Raw genomic sequence first — 21,366 nt, forward strand, 5'->3', positions numbered from 1 at the left:
GCTGAGAATGATACCAAGGGAAGCCAGATCCAAGAACAGGGCAGAGTAGCACAATATCTCAGGAATGCAACCATTCGAACATAGTTTTGAGGCAACAGAACGTACTGCATTCATAAGGTAGATCATAGATCTTGTAGTTTCAGTGACATACAACATCAGAGTCTAGCCAAACACCCCCCCATTCAAACATCTGACAGAGTACCAAGAATGGCCAGGGGCAGGGTGACAAATTTATTACAGAGAAGATACTTAATCTGCTGGTTCACACCGACTCCAGATGCAAAACAAGATTACACGATCCCATACAAGCAGCAGCACGTAGTAGTCTAGGATATGCCATTTACGCATCAGCAAACCTGCAACCAACAAGGGTAAACAATCAGATTTGTTCTACTGACCAAGCACAAATTCTGAGTGGTGATTGGTGAACGGTTACTTACCCCAGTTCAGAGAGCTTGAGGTGGGCCTCCTTGTAGTCATCAAAGAAAGCCTTCTCATCCTAGAATGCAATCAACAATTAGAATGTCTCTTACAGATATTCACAATCTGGAATGTTAACTGGAGACATACCGCAGCATATTTCTCAACGAGAGGGCGGAAGACAGGGTCGCTCAGCAGGGCTTTGTCACTTGGGAGCTGAAGGAGGCCCTCTTTGTCACCACTCAGAAGTTCCCTACAGAAATAGTTAAGGAGAGATGGGGTGGCATTAATGCCTAATAACATTCAGCTGCCCAGGAATGATACAACAAAGGTAGACACTTTACAAGCATCTCTTCTTTAAATATAATTGCTTTTCTAAACAAGCTGTAGACTCACTTGAAGTAAGAGTTGTCAAAGACCAAAGGGTTTCTAGTCCAGGGCCCCTCAAAACCAGACCGCTCCTTGTGGCACCTTCCCTGAAGAAAAACTCAAGAAAACAACATCAATGCATGCATACATATTGCATTGCTATGAAGCAAACATGAGTAGACAGCAACAAACCAAGGTGTGGCCACCAGAGAGGGCAACAATGTCCTGATCGCTCAAGCCCATCTGCTTGCCAAAGACTTGCCTCAGATGGTCAGATCCTGGTTAAAAAACAGAAAGCAAGCTGTAAGTGATGGTCCTCATGTCAATTTAAAAACAAGATTCAAGATAAATTTGACAACAAAGCCCACGAGAACAAATGATGAATATAAGCATTCATGGCAATAGTAGTAAAGGTTAGAGATCTACCCTTAGTAGCATCAGGAAGGCGGCCCTCGGGTGGGGGCTGAGGCTTGTCCTGAAAATGACAAATGAAAGATGTAAATACACAGTATTGAAAAATACTGTCACGACACAAAAAATCAAACAAATAAAACTATCACTCAGTCATGTCCATCTCTATAGTTAATTTGAATTACATGAGGAAAGAAAGTTTGGATAGAACAATGTTATCACCAAATGCTAAATGTCACCTGTCACTCCGTAAGAACAAATCATGGAAAATACTATCAGCTTTGGATGCCCTATAGAAGTTGATGGCTTATAAGTGTATGCTTTAACAACGTATCGACTGGGACCACATGTGTGCATAATGCACATCACCATCAGGACACAGCAATCAGAACAATCTAGACATGATGAGAAGTTTAGACTCGCACCATACAACGAATATACTCATACCCAACCCATAATGTGGCAAATTCAAAACATCCAAGAACACGACAAGTGCACAACTGGAATTCCCCTCAAAGAATTGTGATATGGTATATGTAGAAGGAATAAATGGTCCCATGACATAACTGGACCACTACACCTGCCTACTCAGACAAATATATGCACAAGAATCCAAGTATTCCTGAAAGTATATAGCATTCAAAGTAATAAAAAACTGAGCATGGACTGTTGATGGACAATACCTAAACAAAAAAAATACAAACAACTGTTTTTCCCAAGATAAATCCAGCATTTCAATAGTACTATTCATAAGGAAGGCTATTTAGACATTATCTATGTGCAAAACCAACACAAACAAAACCATTAAAGTTGGATCCAGTTTTTTAAGAAACCTAAAATTTGACGGTAACTGATTAGTTGCATCTCCTCACACTATTAAGTATGAAACATGCATAAAAGTCCATTTATGTGACTCAACTATCACATGCCTACAGGATTCAAGGAATGACTCAGTACAAACAAACAATTAACAAACCGTAGTCCTACATACACTGAAAGCGGCATATCATATACTCCATGAACAATCGTTATTGTAAGTTACCATGTTACTTTTTACCAAGGCTCCTAGCTGATACCACATTATAAAAAATATTAAATTAGTGAGCACATAAAGGCAAAAGCCCAAACCATGAACCTACCTCACAGGAAAACAGATATTGCCAGGAGCAAGGCATGAACACAAACCAACAAACGATATTTCAAGGGTGAAAAGGCGTACCCTTGAATGATAGAATCACGTGCCATGAATAAATAAATGCACCCACCAAACCGATAATAATACGCTCATAAATCAGGGGCACTAATTAAACAACCACGATCTCGCCCAACTACCTTCACACCCTCTTGGGCATTTCGAATCAAGGCCTTAAACCCAGGCAAAACCCCAAAGGCAGTAGAAATGGGATGAAAAGTCTCACCTCCCTACCGGGGTGGAAAGGGACCTCAGGTCCACCGGTCACCTCCACGGCCACAACTCCAGCAAGCTACACCGGAACAGAGAACAAAAAAAAAACGTCAGAAACCACATCCATTTGGGGGGCAGTTCGAACCGTCCGACCAGATCGCAGGCGAACCTGGTACAGATCGGCGTAGGAGAGGATGGGGAACTCCTCCTTGACGGGCTCGAGCAGCCGCACGGCGATGTCCAGACCCGCGTTGGCACCGTGCGCCTGCTCCGCCGGGTTCTTCATCGTACCGAAGGGGCCGCCGGTCCTCGAGGACACGTCGAACGTCCCCGCCGAGTGCCACCTGCGCAATCGATACGGAAGCCCAGATCAGGCCACCAAAAACTTCCCCCAGCGATCCGGAAGTACGCACACGGACAGGGTTGGGTAGAGTAGAGACTAGAGAGAGGACTTACGCGAGACGGAGCATGAGGGGGGCGCAGCTCTTCTCGGCGATGAGGGCGCGGAGCTTGCGCCTGGCCTTCTCGACGGCCTCCTGGTACTGCGCGCTCACTGTCGGGTAGCACTTCGCCATGGCTGCGAGCAGAGAGCTTCCGATCGGAGAATGCGACGCGGCGGTGGGGGGAGGGATCGCAAAAGCTTATGGGTCGAATGGCAGCCACGCTCCCACCCCAGGGGTTTATATGGCGAGAACCGAGAGGACGGGGGAAGCGGGGTGCTCGGAGAAAGGGAAGTTTCTCGTCTCGTAGTCGTAGGGCGCATCCTGGCCACCGATCCGCGGCCGAGCGATCGTGCGGCCAGACGGGGGGTACATTTGGACGGGCGCAATTGGCCCCAGTGGCCTGCCATTTGGGCCGCATGCGACTTTACGAATATACCCCTGCACAGTAGGCAGACCGTGGAAGGTAGGGATGGTGTTTCGGTCATTTCGTCTCTGGCCGCGTCCCCACGTCTGCGCAGTTAACGGCGACGGTTCATGGCTTCACGGGCGCGCGGGTCGCGTGAGGGGAAGCGCGGCGGTTGGTGGGTAGCCGCCTGAGCCGGTTGAAATAGTGTTGCCTCGTGCAGCGTGCCGCCGGCCTGATCCATCCTATCCCACATACTGTTCGCCCATGTCCTTGCAATGTTTTTTTTATATTTTTATGTCCTTGCAATGTTAACTCTACTGGCAAATGGCACATGTGTTTGGTCTTCGGTGTACTGCTCACCGGTGCTGAATAAACGATCAGACGGACGACCAGACCACGCTCCCAGATCCGTTTCTGCCTTTCCAGAAGTTCCGGTCCAAGTTTTCATCTCCTCCGGTTGATCCTTTTCTCATGAAGATCTCTGAAGCTCTGGTCTCATTTCTCATTTTTTCTAATCCACCCTAGCTCAAAAGCCAAAACCAGAGTGCGCGACTTGCCATTGCGGCAGCCATTTTTTCCGATGCAGAACATGATGCCCCACACATCACTGGTTTGAAAAACCTTAGCTGCCGGGTCTGAAGCTGACCGCTCGGTCCTACCGGCCTTTCAAAGAACTTTGTTGACGGGGGAAGACGGGCGTGTGAACGGGAACTGCAAAGACATCTTTCTGGAACCAGCCTGAGTGGATCGGTGGCAGACCGCGGACGACCCCAAAGATGGGTTAAAGTTGAAAATTAAACCAAGCGGAAGTTGCAAGTTTAGGTCTCAAAAACTGCAGTTGGAAGGTGAAAGGCTGAAAACACACGATCGACCTGCCTTCGACTTCAGGCAGACAAAACGATGGCCTCGAATCCATTGATCACTGCAGTTTGTTGTACAATACAAAAAAGAAAGAAAGAAAGGCGTAGAGAAAGACGATAAAAAAAGGCACGGTATCAGCGAAAGCCATGGACGAGGCGAGCGGCGGAACGGAACGGAAGCATCTTCTTATCCGAGCCGCCCAAGGTGGCTAAAAAATAGCCCACCCCTCCCCTTGGCCATTGCCCGTTGGGGCTGCGGGGAATCCTCACCAACCGCACCAAAAAGCAAGCAACCGCGCCGCGACGACGGGGAGCTGGCCCCGCGCGGTGGCGATCGGCGCCAAACCGGTGGTGACGGGGACTCCCATGGCAGATTCCCTATCGGCTTGCGCCCATGCCCGCGCGCGTCCACGGCCGCCCGGCGTCCGCGACGACACAACACTGGCGGGTGGCGGAAAATTATTTTCCTTTTTCTCCGGCAGCTTCCACTTGGGGGGTGGACCCCGTGGGGTGGGGCGCTGCTTTGGGCTTTGGCCTTCGCGGGATTCGCGACGACGGCTCGCGCTGCACAGAATGACGGGCAGAAGCGTTCGTCGTCAGCAAGCAGGAAGCAGTGAGCAGGCCGTAAATTATGGATCCGTATGTTCGTGGGCCAACTGGACGATTTTTTTGGCCTTTCTAAGTTTTCCGAACTGGAGGCCAATTCAGAGCTCCAAAGCAGAAAGAAAGAAAAAGTCTTTTTCAACCTCCTCAACTATCAACACAATTTGATTTACCCCACTTAATTAAAAACCGGATATTCAACACCCCCAACTATTAAAACCATCCAATTTACCCCTAGGTGGTTTTGAAAGGCGGTTTTGCCGACGTGACGCCATATCAGCAATCTTACATAGCGCCACATCAGACAAAGGGGGTAAATTGGACCGTGTTGATATTTTAAGATGGTGTTATCGCCATAATCTGACCGGGCCAGAAGTGGGCCATGGACCAAGACGGACCTAGAAGACAGTCACGATAAGCTTGCGAATCGGGCCCTGTGCAGGTGATTGAGGCCAGAAAGGCCGTGTAATTTAGGAATAAGCAGTTAAGATTCGTGTCGTGTTAGGTTAGGGTTGGTTAAAGAGGATAAGTCTACGGACTATAAATATGTACCATGAATAAACAAGAAAGATAGAATCATTCATCAACAACTCTCGGCGCATCGCCTACCCTGTTTTAGGGTTTGCATCGGGTAAGTGACATGCGGCCCCGATCATGCTCTGCGTGATCGGGGTAGCATTATCCTTGCTCGTTTGTTCATATGTTGCTCGTTCTGAAGCCTTGTAGATGGCGAGTAGCATTAGTTATCCTAGCCCGCATAGAGTGATGTTATTCTTTTTTGCATCTTAATCATGCTTTGTTCGTTGCTCTCGTGTGCTTAACGTCGTGTTCGATCACGGATGCGATGGTTGTATCTTGTCTCGTCTTTATCAGTAGATCTGATCTGTTATGGCTAGTTTCTGTTTATTTAGAGACTTGGTTCGATATGTGCATGATTAGGCCTTGCAAACGAGTTGAATGTTCCGGCAATACGCTTTAGTATCAGCTTGTAGCTTGAATAGAGGTTGCTCTAGGAATCGGCTTTTCGGTTGTTTCTTTAATCTCTGTTTGGATTGTTTGTTCCGATGCTTTCGTGTATCTGTTAGGCTCAATCACGTGTAGGATGTTCCGATCGTGCATTGAGGGCTTAGTTATCGTGGGTTGGATTAGATTGATATTTATGAAGCAAGTCTTATTTAAATATATATATGTTTGTATGTTGCCTGTTCCAAAGATCCGATCCGGTATCGATGCAATCGGCTCTCTATAGCCGATACCGAGGAGGAGGTGATGAGCCGATCGCAGCTCGGACTAATCTTTACATATGTTTGTGCACGCAGGAGTTTGACACGTCACACCTTCCTGATCAGGTGCAGGATCAGGTGGCACGCCTAGCGACTTCAAGCCAGGATGTGCGTCGGATCGCTGGGCCGTTGACCGAGGGACCGGAGCCCACCAGCCGTCCCGGAAGCCTCCCGGCTCCTCGTGTTGCCAGTCACTGCCCGCCGGCGGGTTTTGGCCGACAACAGATGGTCAGCTAGACTTATCAAAAATAGTTATAAAAATATTTTTTTCTTAGAAAATATATGTAATTAAAAATCCTAAAATCTGGTTTAGTCTTCTAAAATTCATTTTAGCTCACAAATATACGAAACTAGTTTCTTTTTTTTTCTAAAATTATGCTTTATTTATAGTGTCCAGTTAAAAATTAATAAGATCCTACTATCATACTTTATTTTTTTGCTAAAAGTTGGTTCTGTTATTTATTGTAGGTTATCTCAATTTATTTATTATCATCTCCTGTATATCGTTTGAGGCTCAGTTTCAGACAAGCTAAATGAGCCAAGTTGAAGTTGACTTCCGTTAAAAATACCTAATTCTAATTTGGAAATAAAAATAATTTTAATCAAAATATTTTTAAAGATCTAATAATTCCTAACTAAGAACCAGAAGATAGAGCTTGTTTTAGAAAGAAGTATGAAACCGCTTTTACATATTTTTTTCTATGATAAAACCAGATTTAGGAATTTTGATTGCATATTTTTTTAAAAATATTTTTAATTATTTTTTGATAAAGTCTAGTTGACCACCTTCAACAATCAACACAGTACAATTTACCCCCTTGTGGCTGATGTGGTGCTACGTAGGATTGCTGATATAGCGCCACGTCAGCAAAGCCGCCTTTTGAAAACGTTGAGGAGGCAAATTGGACGGTCGAAAACGTCGATGAGGCAAATTGGACGATTTCAGTAGTTGGGGTGTTGAATATCCAATTTTTCGAGTGAGGTGTAAATCAGATTGTATTGATAGTTGAGAGGTTTGAAAGGGCTATTTCCAAGCAGAAATGCCGAAAGCAAACGTGGGCCTGCATCGCAAACCGAAGGCCCCAGCTGTATCCGGATATCTTAGCACCGAACCAATCTAGTGCGCGTGCGCAGGAATATTCACCTTCTACTATATGATCCGATGGAGCCAGTTTGAACATGGTGCATATATCCAGTTTGAACACTGGATAGTGGATATGTACACTGACCATATATGATTCGGTTGTTGATCTCACGTGAAGATCCCAAACCGTGCGAATGGGCACTCGAACAAGTCATCAACATGCATGCGGGCTCCCACCACACCGTGCAGAAAATCTGTAGAATTAGAGGGTGGAGCCGAGTGAGGTCGTTGCCGACAGTGGGTTTAGCTCAAAGCGAACGTGTTCTCTTGAATCCAATTCATTCTTCTTAGTTCGTTGGTGCGTTTTTTCAAAAAAAAACTTCTGTCCAATTGCCAAATTATTCATGTCCACGTTTCAAGGGGAAAAAAATCATATTCATGCATAAGGATGATGGATTCCAGAGAGTTTTGCATTTTTAAAGAGGAACGCAAATTATTGACGGAACAAGAAGGAGCGAGCGAGGGGAACAGTTCCAATCGACAGCCGTATATACCGGCCAAAATAAATGACCCAATAGTTCAAGCGAGGCGATTCAAGATAGAAAAAAAAAGGTGCGCACACAAATCTGATCGAGGAGACACGGGGGAAAAATATCAGTCGAAGATCCATCCATTCGCGCACGAACAGCAACATCTCGGTAGGGCAGAACAAACGGCAACGAGGGTGTATCATGCGGCGCAATGCAACGAAGCGAACATTCGCTCGCATGCAGGTCCAAGTAGGCAGGCAGGCGCGGCCCCGTCGATTGATCCAGAGTTATTGAAGAACCAGAACGCACAACAGGTAGTGCTACTACACAACCACACAACAACCCTCCACGCCACGCACCCACAACACGATCAACCGGCAGCTAGCCTAGCAGCTGCAAACCGGCGCCGGCCAAACATTTGACGAGGCGCAACGAACTAACGTACCATCTCCGGGGACTCGCTCTCCCACGCCGCGCCATGCGTCAGTCGGCACCGTAGCCGCCGCCGCCGCCGCCGGCGGCGGATCCGCCTCCCGCGTCCCCGCCGCCCCCGCCGCCCCCGCCCCCGCCCCAGCTGCCGCTGTCACCGCCGCCGCCGCCGCCGGTGAGGTCCTTGATGATCTTCCTCTTGATGTCGCCCCTTCTGGGGTACTGGTTCCCGTGGGGCTTCCTCGGCGGGTCGGCCCCGTCCATGGCGTCACGTCGCGCCCACAGGAACGCTGGCGGGCGAGAAGAACCGCCGCCCCTGAGGCTGGGAGTGGTTTTGCGTGGGGTGGCAGCGTGAGTGATACGTGCGCGTGGAGCCGTGCACGGTTGGGGAGCTTTCTTATAGAGGCAAAGGGCCGTTTGTTTAACGCGCGCTCTTGATTTTGCGATTAGGGATAAAACAATGAGCCCGACGGGCGACGACTAGTCCAATCCAGAGCTCTGTATCGAGCTATCTGTACTGTATGGACGTGATTTTTTTCCTCCTTTATCACAGTACACCGGACAGCGCATCCCTCTCGCTCTCCGTGGCGTAGCGGGTGGGGTGTGTGCGCGCGCGCGCGCAGAGTCGCTGGGCAAACGGAGATCAGACACGTGGCTGTGGATGAGAGATGTTGCGTCTCTGTCCGGAGTCGCAGACTCGCAGTTCGCACACACACTCAGCTCAGACCGCAAGCTGGAATCACCTCGGAGAAAAAAAGCTAATCGCCTTTGTTAAGGTGCTGTTCGGATTAAGGGCAAATGGTAAAAGGGCAAATGGTAAAATTTTTGCTCTTATCACATCAGATGTTTGGACGCTAATTAGAAGTATTAAATATAGTTTAATTAAAAAACTAATTACATAGATGAGGACTAAATGACGAGACGAATCTATTAAGCCTAATTAATCCATAATTAGCAAAATTACGGTAGCATTTGCCCTTTTGCACTTTGGGGTGTTTGGATCCAAAAATGTAAAAAAAGTGCAAAAAAGCAAAAGTTTTACACTTTCTTTTTCTCTTTCCATTGGATCCGAACACACCCTAAGTATTTCCTCTTCTGTCCGAATTAGAGTTAGGGGCCATTGGCGACGACGTAGGTGAGCTCTTACCGAGTCACCGTCTCATCGCGTCCTCAATGACACACACGGGCACAAAAGCCTTGGTTGCACGCCAAGTAATTTGTCAGGCATTATTTAAAAAAATTTGTCAGGCACGCATGTAGATTCATGTGCTACTATTGGGCAGATTTGCATGGGCGAAGAAATGCTTGAAACCATCGTGTCGATCGGAAAACCGGACTCCGCCCTCCACGCTCAGGTGCACGAAAGGTGTTGCTGTCATGGCGAGCTCAGCAAGGCGGAGGGGCCGGCGTTGATCTCGAAATCAAAGGTCTACGACCATGCTACAGGCAATGACGCAAGCCCGTGACGTCATGGGTGACGATCGACTCCCCACGAGTGGCTGGCTTTCGGTCAGGCACAGGTCCACGGAAAGTGAAAACCGGAAGCCACCGACGAAGGCGCGTGAGCTGTGTCCGGATTGTCTTAGCGCCGAATCCATCTAGTGCGCACGTGCTCATGAATATTATTCTACTAGGAACAGATCGAGCTAGTCTTATGCGCAGAGGATGCTCGAGAGGGATGCGAACCAGATGTGTTACGCTTTGCCCGCGATCCTATACGATTCGATCGGTTCTTGATTCCCGTGAAGACTCCCCGCACGTGCGAGTGGGCAGCACGCGCCCGTGCGCACGTACCAAGTAGGAATTTGTAGTGTGGAACCGATAAGATCGCCGCCGGCACTGGGTTTAGACCGAGGCGAACATGTTCTCCTGGATCTAATTCATTGTTCTTTTTGTTGAGAGATCAACAGTTTCAAATGGAAGATGGAAACGGTTCCAAATGGATACGGCAGCATCGACCAAACCCATTTCCATCTGATGCGTGCACGCACACGAATCCGATCGAGGGGAGACTAGATCCGGACGTTCATACAAGAAGAGCAACGACGGCAGAGGCGATGATTCGGTGCAGTGAAAGTGAACACACACTCGCAGAGATCCAAGGAGGTAAGTGCGTGCGGCCCCATCGATTTGATACAGAATTATTGAACACAAGTTACACAGCCAGGCAGTGTGTCCACTTCGTACACCACCGTCGTCCTCCACCTCCCGTCCACCCCACACGATCCGCAGGCTCGATTAGCAACCGGCAGCGAGCTAGCTAGCCTAGCAGCGATCCGGGGTCGGCGGCAGCCAAACATGAGCGGCAACGACTAACAAACCATCATGGGGGCTCGCTCCGACGCACCGGCGCACGCGCTGTGCGTCAGTCGGCACCGTAGGAGCCGGCAGCGGCGGAGCCGCCGCCGTTGCCGTCGTCGCTGCTGCCGCCGCCGCTGCCGTCGCCGCCGCCGCCGCCGCCGCCGCCGCCGCCGCCGTCGATCCAGTCCTTGATGATCTGCTTCTTGACCGCTCCCCTCCTGGGGTACGGGTTCCCGTGGGGCTTCGTCTTCTTCTTGCTGTCGCCGTCCTGCCCGTCCATGGCGAGCTGAGACCTGATGAGAGTGGTTTCGCGTGGAGTGACGGCGCGAGTGATATGTGGAGCGAGGCGTGCACGCTGGTGTGGGGGGTCTATCTTATAGGAGTATTATAATTGGCCCGGTCGGCGACTTGTCCTCACGGTGAGCTCTGCATCGAGCAGGGGATTGCTGCATGGGCCGTGATCGCTGGCCGGTGGCAAGGCGCGCTGCTCTCGGTCATATGGGGGCGTGATCATTGGCTTATGGCTGGCTCGGTGCCGGTGGGCAGGCTCGCTAGAGCGTTGGGTTGAGATGGGTTTTACAGGGTTTTGACGTGAAGTGTGTTTGGATAGGTTAAAATGGATTGTATTAGGTAATAAGTCGGAGCGGTACAATTTATATGTAAACGCAGGTTGGAGCGGGTTGGGGTGTGTGGTGATGCGGAAACGAGGGACCCCTAGATCTAAACAAATTAAGGATAAATGGGCTAAATTACTCTCTCAATCCATTAGCAGCAATGGCCCAAACTGAGACGTCTTCTAGATGATCTGAGATTGTGGGAGGCTAAACATCTCCTCGGAACAGGACGGTTCATTCGTGAAGAAGGAATCGCCTTACGTCACATTTAATGTGTCCGCCTTACTACAACTGGGTGAGGCCCGTGGGCAGCGCGCCTTCCCCGTAAAACAACATGATTACAGGGAGGCGTGCTCTCAGAAGGCGCGGCGACCGGGACATAGGGAGCCTCCCCTCACGGGTCACGTCGCGTCATCTGACGATGGGCAGTGGAGTGGCCCCGCCACTCGCAACACCCATCACATCGGATAGACGTGGAGAGAAGCGTCTGCGACCCCGGAAAACGCACATGAAAGACCCCAGGCGATGCACAGAGTCTGGGAGAGACCTCGGAGCATTCCAGGGTCACTCGAGGAGGACCCCAGGTGACGACAGTTCTGGCCCACGGCGCAGGACTCTGCCTGGCGAGCGGGCACCACTTATAGGCCGGCGCCCATCATCAGGCGCCGCATTCACGCTTAAGGCGGCAAGCCTCTTCCCGGGGCTCTTGGCTATAAATAGAATAGACGGGCAATATGTAAAGGGATCGAATCCAATCGACTCGAACTTAGATTCAGGTGAATACTACCACCAGCTCCACACAGGACGTAGGATGTTACGCTCACAGCGGCCCGAACCTGTCTAAACCACCTCGTCTTCCAATTGTCACACGGTCGGAATCCTAATGTGTGTTACATCTTTGGCCGAATCTCTAAACAGAGGTTCCTACGAATCCCTACTTGCGGGACTCACCCACCGACAGACTGGGTTGAAATAGGTTTTATCGAAATTGGTTGAAAGTTGTTGGAGATGACTCGGTATGACTGCAGCTACTCCGTGCAAAACGGTTGGCTAGACCTACACGTAGGCCCATGTTATGAGCCGGATCCTAGAAATAAAACCTCAGTTCACACTATAAAATTTTATTGAAATCGACTGAAATTTATTGAAGATGACTCAGTATGACTGTCAGCTACTCTGTGCAAAGCGGTGTGGCTAGACCTACACGTGGGCCCATCTTAGGAACCGGACCTTGGAAATAAAACATCACGCTCACACTATAAAATTTTATCGAAATTGATTGAAACTTGTTGGAGATGAGATGACTCAATATGACTGGCAACTGCTCTGTGCAAAGCGGTGTGGCTAGAACTACACGTGGGCCCCATGTCAAGAGCGGAGCCACTAAATTTGTATATATATAGTTAAATATGGGTTGGATGGGTTTAATTAGTAGGTCTAACCATGCTTATGGGTTTAAGCATCAAATAGGATAGGGTGAGTTATTTAGTTGAGCTTTTGGGTTGAGCTGGGTTGTCATTTGATTTCTAGAAGCATTAGGGTGGGTGGATAAGGGCTAGGCTTAGCCCCGTTAGCAGGCCTACCGGTGGGATTGCGGATGAGTGAATGCGTCTTCGTCACACCAACACGATTCACAAGCCGCACACTCTCTCAGCGCGCTCAGCTCAGATGATCTCTAGCGCTCAAGTCGAGAAAAAGATGGCAAGGATGTAGGTGAGCGGAGACGCAAATTGCACTACCGCAAAAAGCATTTTTAGGGACGGATAAAAACACATTTTTAGGAACAGGTAGTGCACCCATTGCTAGTTTTTGCAGCTAAAAATAGCTGTTTACAGGGTGGGTGCGTTACACGCCCCTGCAAATCCATTTTCAGGGGCGGGTCACCCCTCACCCGCCTCCGCAAATGGGTTTCCTGCTATTTTTTGCAATTTGCATTCCCGCCAATTTTAATTCTCAATCTAGTTCACGATCGTGACGTGAAATATGTTCGATAACTAAAAATACTTATGCATACAAAATTAAATCATATGTAAATCAAACATCACTAGAGTACATCATTAAAGTGCACATTGAATACATATTTTTCCTGTATTCCTCCATAGGAACGCTACTAGAGGCCGCACGGTGCCGTTGATCGTCCCACTCACGAAGTCCAATGTATTTATCTTCCGTTGCCAAATCTTGTGCTTCGTGAAAAAAATTGCCCCTCATGTTGACCACTTCATGCATAATGAAACAACACAAATTGTCGACTACGTCTAGAAATTGTTTCTCGTGGAGCTGGCCACTGTGTTTCTCCGGGTGAATCTGCAGTTATTGAATCCATGATAAAATTAATTAACCAAGTGCTAGTTACTATAAAAAATAATGTACACATATGCATCTTTCCTTAATAAAGAGTATCGCCTTACACGTTCAGAATCAGTGGTATATCTCTCTTGCACTCTTAGATGCTCGCACATGTAGTACCCACAGTACATGGAACCCGCGGGTTGCTTGTGGTATGGGAACCTTGTGCGTATAGTTATTTTCTCTGGTTTGCCGGCAGGATGAGTTGATCCTTTATGAATGTAGAACTGGTAAGCCCTATTTTAAAATAAAAGAAATGGAAAGTTAATTTATACATGTATACTTCTGTAGAGAAATAAGCATGATGTGCATAGGGAAGATAAGAAATTCTCTCACATTTGTAGAATTTCTATAAATTCTTGGTATCTCTGGGTTGACCAGTCCAAGGAGTCCAATATGGGTAATCTTTCAAGTTTTGGCTGTAGATAGAAAGAAATCCAGTGATTTCTAAAAAAATTATTATGTACGATTTGTAAGCAATCCAGTGGTTTATTATATCAAATGGTTGATAAGACTTACTGGATGTGGTATGGCGCAAATATGACATCCATATCTTCCCATCGCGTCATCATATGCGGTATGTAGACCGCAACCCTCTTCACCGTCTCTTGGTGAAATTTATGTCATTCCTTTTATTTTTCCCTCTTTGTTGCAAATGGCTTTAGGTAGTTATCGTTGCTCTTCATCCATTTTGGCCCGGCATGCCTGGCCTCGCGAATCGCTACGGGGTCAAGGTACCGGACCTTTTCTTTAAAATAATATCATCGATTGTTTGCATCCTGTAGAATATAATGTATGACAATTAAATATTTGTGCATATACAGGACTTTAGGTCGTAATATAAATCAAATTAGTACCGATGAGGCACTTACATGCACCAGAGTCGAACCATTTCAATATCAAATTGTTGGAGGCGGAACATGTGTTGGATTTCTTCAAAATCGAACATGATATCAAAGATTTGTTGCCCCTTAAGTCTGAATACATCCGGATGGTATGGAGCATCGGATGGTACGGAGCATCCGGTAGAAAGTACATGCGCTCCTGTACTAATTATGAAACCTCAGCATAAAACTAGGACAATCCCTTAATGCCTAGTCCGGTAGCAAGTCTTTTCCATACTGAAACTTTTAAGAGAGCATCATCTAAGTTTGGAAGTTCATCAACTCTAATGTCCTTTTTATGCTCTGTGTCAGCGATTGGCGTAGAAAAGTCCGACCGTCTGCTGGCACTACAGTCCACTGGATTATCCTTTGACTTACCCTTCTTAACCTTTTCATCAGACTTCTTGTTTGCGGCATGCCATCTATTCACAATTTCTATCCTTTCTTTGTCGTTTTGGTAATACCGCAACACTCAAAGCAACAGTGATCGGTCCGGTGGCGGAGCCAGTGGTGATACTGAGGCCTGTGGGGATGTCTCTCGTGGTGGTGGTGATACCTGTACCTGTGGGGATGGCTCTCGTCGTTGTGGTGGTGGTGATGTTCAAGCTGGCGGTGATCGCGAGGCTGTAGGTGATGGCTCTCGTGATACTGGAGCCGCTGGTGATGGAAGAGCCTGAGGTGATGGCTCTCGTGATACTGGAGCCATTGGTGATGTATCTCGTGGTTATGGTGATGGCAGGGCCGGTAGTGAAAGCTCTGGTGATACCCCCTGCTCTTGTTGTCGTGGTGCTGGCGAGATATGGTGCGGAGCAGCCAATGGTACGTGACCAACCGCGAGCAGCCAATGGTTTGTGGGGAAAAAATCAATTTAACTTGTACTAAATAAAACAATAAAAACCTCAATATATTATTTTACCACTAGATGTTGGGGAAAATCTAACATGTATCTTTGAAAAATAGGAAAAAAATAAATCTTCTTCTCTCTCCTCCATAGATCTAGGGCATTATTTACTTAAGAATGATGCTAAAAACTATAGATCGAGTCAAAATGATTATATAATCTCGTTCTCCTACTAAAATAGCACAACTTCATCTAAAAGTTCGAGACAAATGGTGTCTCAAATGGCTAATCCACGCCATGGAGATCTAGAGCTAGTTAGAGGCGAGAGCTCCATTTGAGCCATAGAACTAATAAAAGAGCTCAGAAATGATAAGGAATTAGCGTCAATTTAACTCCTAGAGCCTCCAACTCGAAGGAAATTAAGTTGAAAAGCTCCCCCCCCTCTCTCTTTTTTCGGCCCTTGGGGGAGCTCCTACCCCAAGCAAACAATGGGGGCTGAAAGGAGGAAGAAGGTGCCCAGATTTTTATAAATATTTTTAGGGGCGGGTTGGAGGGTGAGCCGTCCGTGTAAATTTATTTGTAGCGACGGCTCAATCCCCCGCCCCCCCCCCCCCCGGCACCTCTGAAAATGGCGTCCATTTGTAGGGGCGGCTTAGGGGTGAGTCGCCCCTGCAAATGGATTTACAGGGGCGGTTTGGTTGTTATAGTACCAACTCCCTATTTGTAAGAACGGGTGATATTTTGGTCCGCTCGTTATAGAAATTCGGGGTGTTGCTATAAATTATTTTTTATTTTTTAGTAGTGTTGGAAATCGGGGCTTGTTAGGCGCACGCACTCGCGAAGTTGTTTGGTCATGGTTCATGTGCTGTTTGGGAGCTGAACAGCAGCAGCAGCGCCTCGTCAGTGAGGAGGAGAACAACGAGAACATCATACAAGCGCAACAAAAAGCGAGTCCACTCACCAGAGCGTGGCCCCATCGGCCAACCAAGGATTATTGCGCGCGCGCACAGGCACACAGATGACGGAACCAGGCACGAACACTGCGATCGACGACCATCTACTCTACACGGCATCCACATCCTACAACACATACCGATCGCCACGCTTGCTTCATCAACCGCCGGCACAGCTAGCAGACCAACTTAATCAGCGACAACCAAAGTACTGTACCTAATAACCATCTTGGGCCTGGCTCAGCTCCCTCCGCGTGTCATGCGTCAGTCAGCGCTGCCGCCGGCGTCTGCTCCGCCCCCTCCGTTGCCGTCGTCGTTGCCGCCGTTGCCGTTGTCGCAGTGTCGCTGCCGCTTCCATGACGGTTCCGGGCGCTCCTGCCGGCGATCTCTTTCACGATCCCAATCAAGATGCTGCCCCTCCTGGGGTTCGGGTTGCCATGGGGCTTCTTCCTCTGGCCGCCGTCCTGCCCGTCCATGGCGTCACGTGCGCGAACACAGCTAGGAACGCCAGCGAGGTAGGCCGGCGCCGAGAGTGTTCTGCGTGCGACTGTTCGAGAGTTGTCTTCACTCTGCTGCAGAAGTGTGAGGCGAAGGTGCTACTGCTATCCAGTCTTTTATATATATATATATATATATGTGCAAATGCCAGCTCTTTACCCCCAATGACTTCTCGTCCTAGTCTTTAGCACTACCTCTGGCTTTCGAGCTGATTCAGGCCCTAGTTTGATGCTCATTTCTACTGGGTACTGCTGTCTGCTGCCCTAGCTCCGATCCGGAACGTGAGCTTTGGGCCTTTGGCTGGTCCTGTGGCTCTTTGTTCTCCGTCCCAGCACGTGACTGGTCAGCTGTGGTGTGTGCGGGCGAACAGAGGCAGGCAATGCAAGTGGGATATACCGGCCGGCGGGTGTGGTGTCTTGTCGCGGCAGTCGCGCGCCACTCGCTCGCTCGGCCCCGCTCGCCTCAGCTCGCGATGACGTAACCGTAAACCTTAAACGACGGCGAACTGCACAGGGGGGACGGCACGACGAACCGAGACACGGAGGTCCGGCCAGGCCGCACCTACTGGCGTTCGACTTGATGGGTCCGGCCCGGCGCCGAAGCATGTGACACCGTCCAGCACTCCAGCGGATGCATGCATGCATGTACCCATGAAAGTCTCACACTCTCTAGTCTGGACTCTGAACCACCAAGGCACCAGAGCAGCAGCGGATGAAAGGATTGCCGCAGTCAGGGAGTCGCGGTCACCGTCCTCCCACCGAGCACGGCGAGAAGTCCTGTACGACGGTGGAGGAAACGGAGTTGCTCTCCCTCCCAGAAAAAGAAAGGCAGGAAGGAAAAAATGCAAATTGGCCGTCAGGTCACCGTCAAGCGCTCTTCCTTTTTCCCGTGGCCGTGGTGGTTCTGTTTGGTCTCGGACGGATCCTGGCCAGGGGCGCATTCCGCGCCTGATCCTTATCCACACTCCACAGTCGCGTCCCGACGACCGTCGCGTCTTCCGGTTCGCCGGTCACTGATTCACCCGCCGCCGTGCGCACTTCACCGGACGGGCACCGATTTCCACCCACACTTCTGGGCTCTGGCACGGCGGAGCAGGGGTGCTACTGCTACCGGCCTACCGCGCCCGCACGCTGCTCGGCTCCCTCGTGCATTGGATAGCTGGATCGCCCGCCGTGTCTCGTGACCCCGCCTGGATTCTGCCGTCCCTGGCTCCCTGCCTCCTGATGATGGCGCGCCCCAGGCCCCACCCGGCCGGCCACGAGCCACCACCCGCGTCCTTTTTGGGGGCTCCGGCGGATGGATCCGCAGGCATGTTCAATGAACATGTGCAGGTTGACGGACGCCACCACCCCGACGCGACCGTGACCGGCGGCATCTGATCCAGCAGAGCAGGGGTGGGGAGGGGCGGAGAGCCTCTCGCCGAACTGCTGGTCCCTGGCCTGGCCCGGCGTGTCGTCAAGACGGGAGAGAGGCTTCCTCTTTCTTCGCTCTGAAAGCCACGGGAGGACGTGTCCTGCCTGACCCGGTGAGCCGCCCTCCAACCCTAAGGAGGCAACAGAGCGGTGGTGGCCTACACTCGCCACCGCGATCTCGGGGGAATCCGGGCCGGGGAAAGAGAAATGAAACCGGGATCTTTTTTGCGTCACATTTTGGAAACAAAAGATAGTGGGCACTGCACTGAGCTAGCGACCACAAGATTTTGTTTGCCGCACCTGCTTATTAGCCTAGGGCTCCTTGGGGCAGAAGAAGAACGGAGAATTGAATTTGAGGATTATGACTCCGAGCGAAGATCCACGCCGTTTTTAGCCAACCGGGGCTCGACACAACCCCCTCCCGTTTTCTAATGATCTCGACTCGTCCAAACGAGAGAAAAGAAAACACTAAAACAGAGCAAAAGCGCCGCACGCCACGAAAAGAAAAGCAGAGGTTTCCTAGGGCACCGGGGCGGATGACGAAGACGAAGTCGCCGAATTTCTCTGCTTCTTCAGTCCGGGTCGGCCAGTCAGTGGGACAAAAGGCTTGCCACTTTTCTTGTTCCCTAGCATAGCCATCGATGCCGAGTCGGGCCCAATCAGCAGGTACAGCTTCCGGGGCAAGACTTCGCCATGAAGGCGAAGCACAACGCAAGCACCTCGATCTAGCGCTGACGGTGACAGGAACCTCGCAGCAAAGGAAATGAACCAACAACCTTGACAGCCTCTGAATGCAAGGTTCAAGAGCATTGGGTGAGGAAAAACGGAACCTGATTGCAAGAAGGGCAAGAAAAACACAGCAAGATGCATGCATTGCTGCTCTACATTTGCCGTGCCTGTCCGGTGAGTATAAGAGGAGCATGGTTGTCCGATGCCTATCGTACTGGTATCGGGTAGGGATATCTCTATATTATATTACGGGCAGATTAGAACTGTATCCTACCATATCCATATCTGTAGGAGAGGCTCCTTTCCTCCAAGTCATGTACCCCTCTCAATGCAGTACAATCAATCCATTATATACCAACTCTATTATTCTACGGAACGAAACAGATCACACAACTGCAGTGCAGAGTGCAGACTAGAAATTCGTCACCACTACAGCAATCCATTATGGTGTGTTCGATATAAATACCAACACGACAGTGATGTTCGATAGAGGAAATAAATCCCCATACCGCAGGATACAGCTAAAGAACACAGGCTAGAGAGTGTAGTTGTGATGCCGGAGTTCAGACTCCATTTGTTCACAAAAGCTTCCGGATTCAGATCATTCACTGCCCTGTCTGAATTCTGAAACTCTGTATCCGATACCTGTTGTCTGCATCCAAAGGAAGCCAAGCATGTTCAGTGCTTTTCTGATTCGTATCGGAGGAGTATCTGTGTCGGACACCGAATGGAGAAGCGTCTGTATCCAAGAATTCAGTATCCACGCATTGTAGTTTCAGGCTTTCAGTAAGTATGAGAAGAAGAAGAAAAGCTTGTTCAACTGAAAGAAACAGAGTACGCAACCACAATGCAGAACAGAACAGAAATTCACGACCAGTACATCAATTGCAACGTCCGACATAAATACCCACACGATAAGTGATCTCAAAGGGAAAGAGAGAAAAAAGTTCCCCATACTACAGAGTACAGACTATAATTACAGCTAAAGAACTGAGACTAGAGTGTACAGAGCACTCCAGCCGAACCCGGAGTTCAGAGACTCTATCTGATCACCGAAAGCTTCCGAATTCAGATTATTCCGTGCCCTGTCTGAATTCTGAAACTTTGAATCCCATATGGCCATACCATTATCATAGATATAGCTTAGTCACGGGCACACCCCCACCCACCCCACCCCGACCCTCCGCCGGTTCAAGGACCGGCGCTACCGCATTTCTCACCGCGTCGCGGGGACCCAATTCTTGATTCTCCAGACCATCTTCCCCTTGCCCGGACCGCATCAACCACCGGGGGAGACGCGGCAGCGGTCGCTGACTTCCTTGTTCTTGCCGTCTTCCTTGCGCGCTGCTGCCCTGGGGACGAGGCACCGGAAGAGGCTCGCGAAGATGCGCGCCTTGATCTGCCCGCGCCGCGGCAGGGTCCGCCTCGCCGCCTGCTGCTGCGGCCGGCGCTCCATCGCCGCCGTGGGTGTCTTCTTGCTCAGGAAGGCACGGAAATTTTGGGGCTGAAGAGCCGTGTGCTGTGCTGTGCTGTGTTGTGTCTGATGTCAGAGGAAGGAGTGACAGGGGGAGGCGACGGCTCTGCATTTTTATAGCCGTTGATGAGATGCTGGGCAGGGGAGGGCACTGGGTAGAGTAGGGGCCAAGCTTCCTTAGGGAGCAAGGACCAAGCCGCGGCAGGGTCCGCCTCGCCGCCTGCTGCTGCGGCCGGCGCTCCATCGCCGCCGTGGGTGTCTTCTTGCTCAGGAAGGCACGGAAATTTTGGGGCTGAAGAGCCGTGTGCTGTGCTGTGATGTGTTGTTGTCTGATGTCAGTAGAACACTCTACTCAGTCAATCTAGTTCCTGTCTGAAACCTTGAAATGCTGTGGCAAGACCCTGTCTTGTACGTGCTACCCAGTTCAGAAAGACTCTGTCCATTTTGCTGCTTGGCATATGCTATTCTGCATCCGTGCCATCTGGATGCATTGCCAGCTGTACAATGTGAAAAATAATAATAGAAGTACTGCAAATATGGGGATAATCATCCACATTTGCTGGTTGCCAGAAATCAATTCTGACTTGCAAGAACAATGGTGACCAGTCAATCTAGTGTTTCAGCGTTTGGGTGTAGTAGTCACATAACTAATCTGAAAAATGTTGGATTACGACTGGCTAGGTTCTCGATTCTGCATTCCAGCTGGATTGAAATAGAAAAGTAGGCCCTTGTCTGGCTGTCCAGTTGCCCTTGGTGATTCTAAGCATTAATGTATCTTGAACAAATAAGAGAATCTTTGATGCCAGAAAGCTTTTAGATTCAGTACTGAAATCATGCAGTCTGGTTCTCTGTTAGACATGGATATTGCAAGTGCACAAAAAGCAGACATAAACTAAGACATATTTTGATAATCGTTACAATAATGCACAATCAATCAACCATTAAAATACGGACACAGATGGACCCGAGATATTATAAGAAATTATTTGGACATCCAGAGAGCAGTTGACTTGAATGACACACTACCCCTGTGACCGATCTATTCCGTTCACATTGAGGATGAAAGTC

At 49.4% G+C, this 21,366-nt stretch overlaps 1 protein-coding gene and 1 pseudogene across 1 annotated transcript; both read right to left on the reverse strand.

The window, feature by feature from the left end:
- Positions 1-84: 84 nt before the first annotated feature.
- LOC112873832 (L-ascorbate peroxidase 1, cytosolic) lies at positions 85-3,273 on the reverse strand. Its single transcript, XM_025936912.1, has 9 exons — positions 3,062-3,273; positions 2,775-2,949; positions 2,619-2,684; positions 1,216-1,264; positions 982-1,067; positions 817-896; positions 571-673; positions 441-499; positions 85-356 (listed from the first exon to the last, which is right to left on the reverse strand). Exons 1-9 carry the CDS (start codon positions 3,178-3,180, stop codon positions 341-343), a joined length of 753 nt encoding a protein of 250 aa, XP_025792697.1. The 5' UTR covers positions 3,181-3,273; the 3' UTR covers positions 85-340.
- A 10,995-nt stretch (positions 3,274-14,268) lies between these two features.
- Positions 14,269-20,542, reverse strand: LOC112873342 (annotated as a pseudogene).
- Positions 20,543-21,366: the final 824 nt, after the last annotated feature.

Source organism: Panicum hallii, chromosome 9 (genome assembly GCF_002211085.1).
Source record: "Panicum hallii strain FIL2 chromosome 9, PHallii_v3.1, whole genome shotgun sequence".
Taxonomy (NCBI): Eukaryota; Viridiplantae; Streptophyta; class Magnoliopsida; order Poales; family Poaceae; genus Panicum; species Panicum hallii.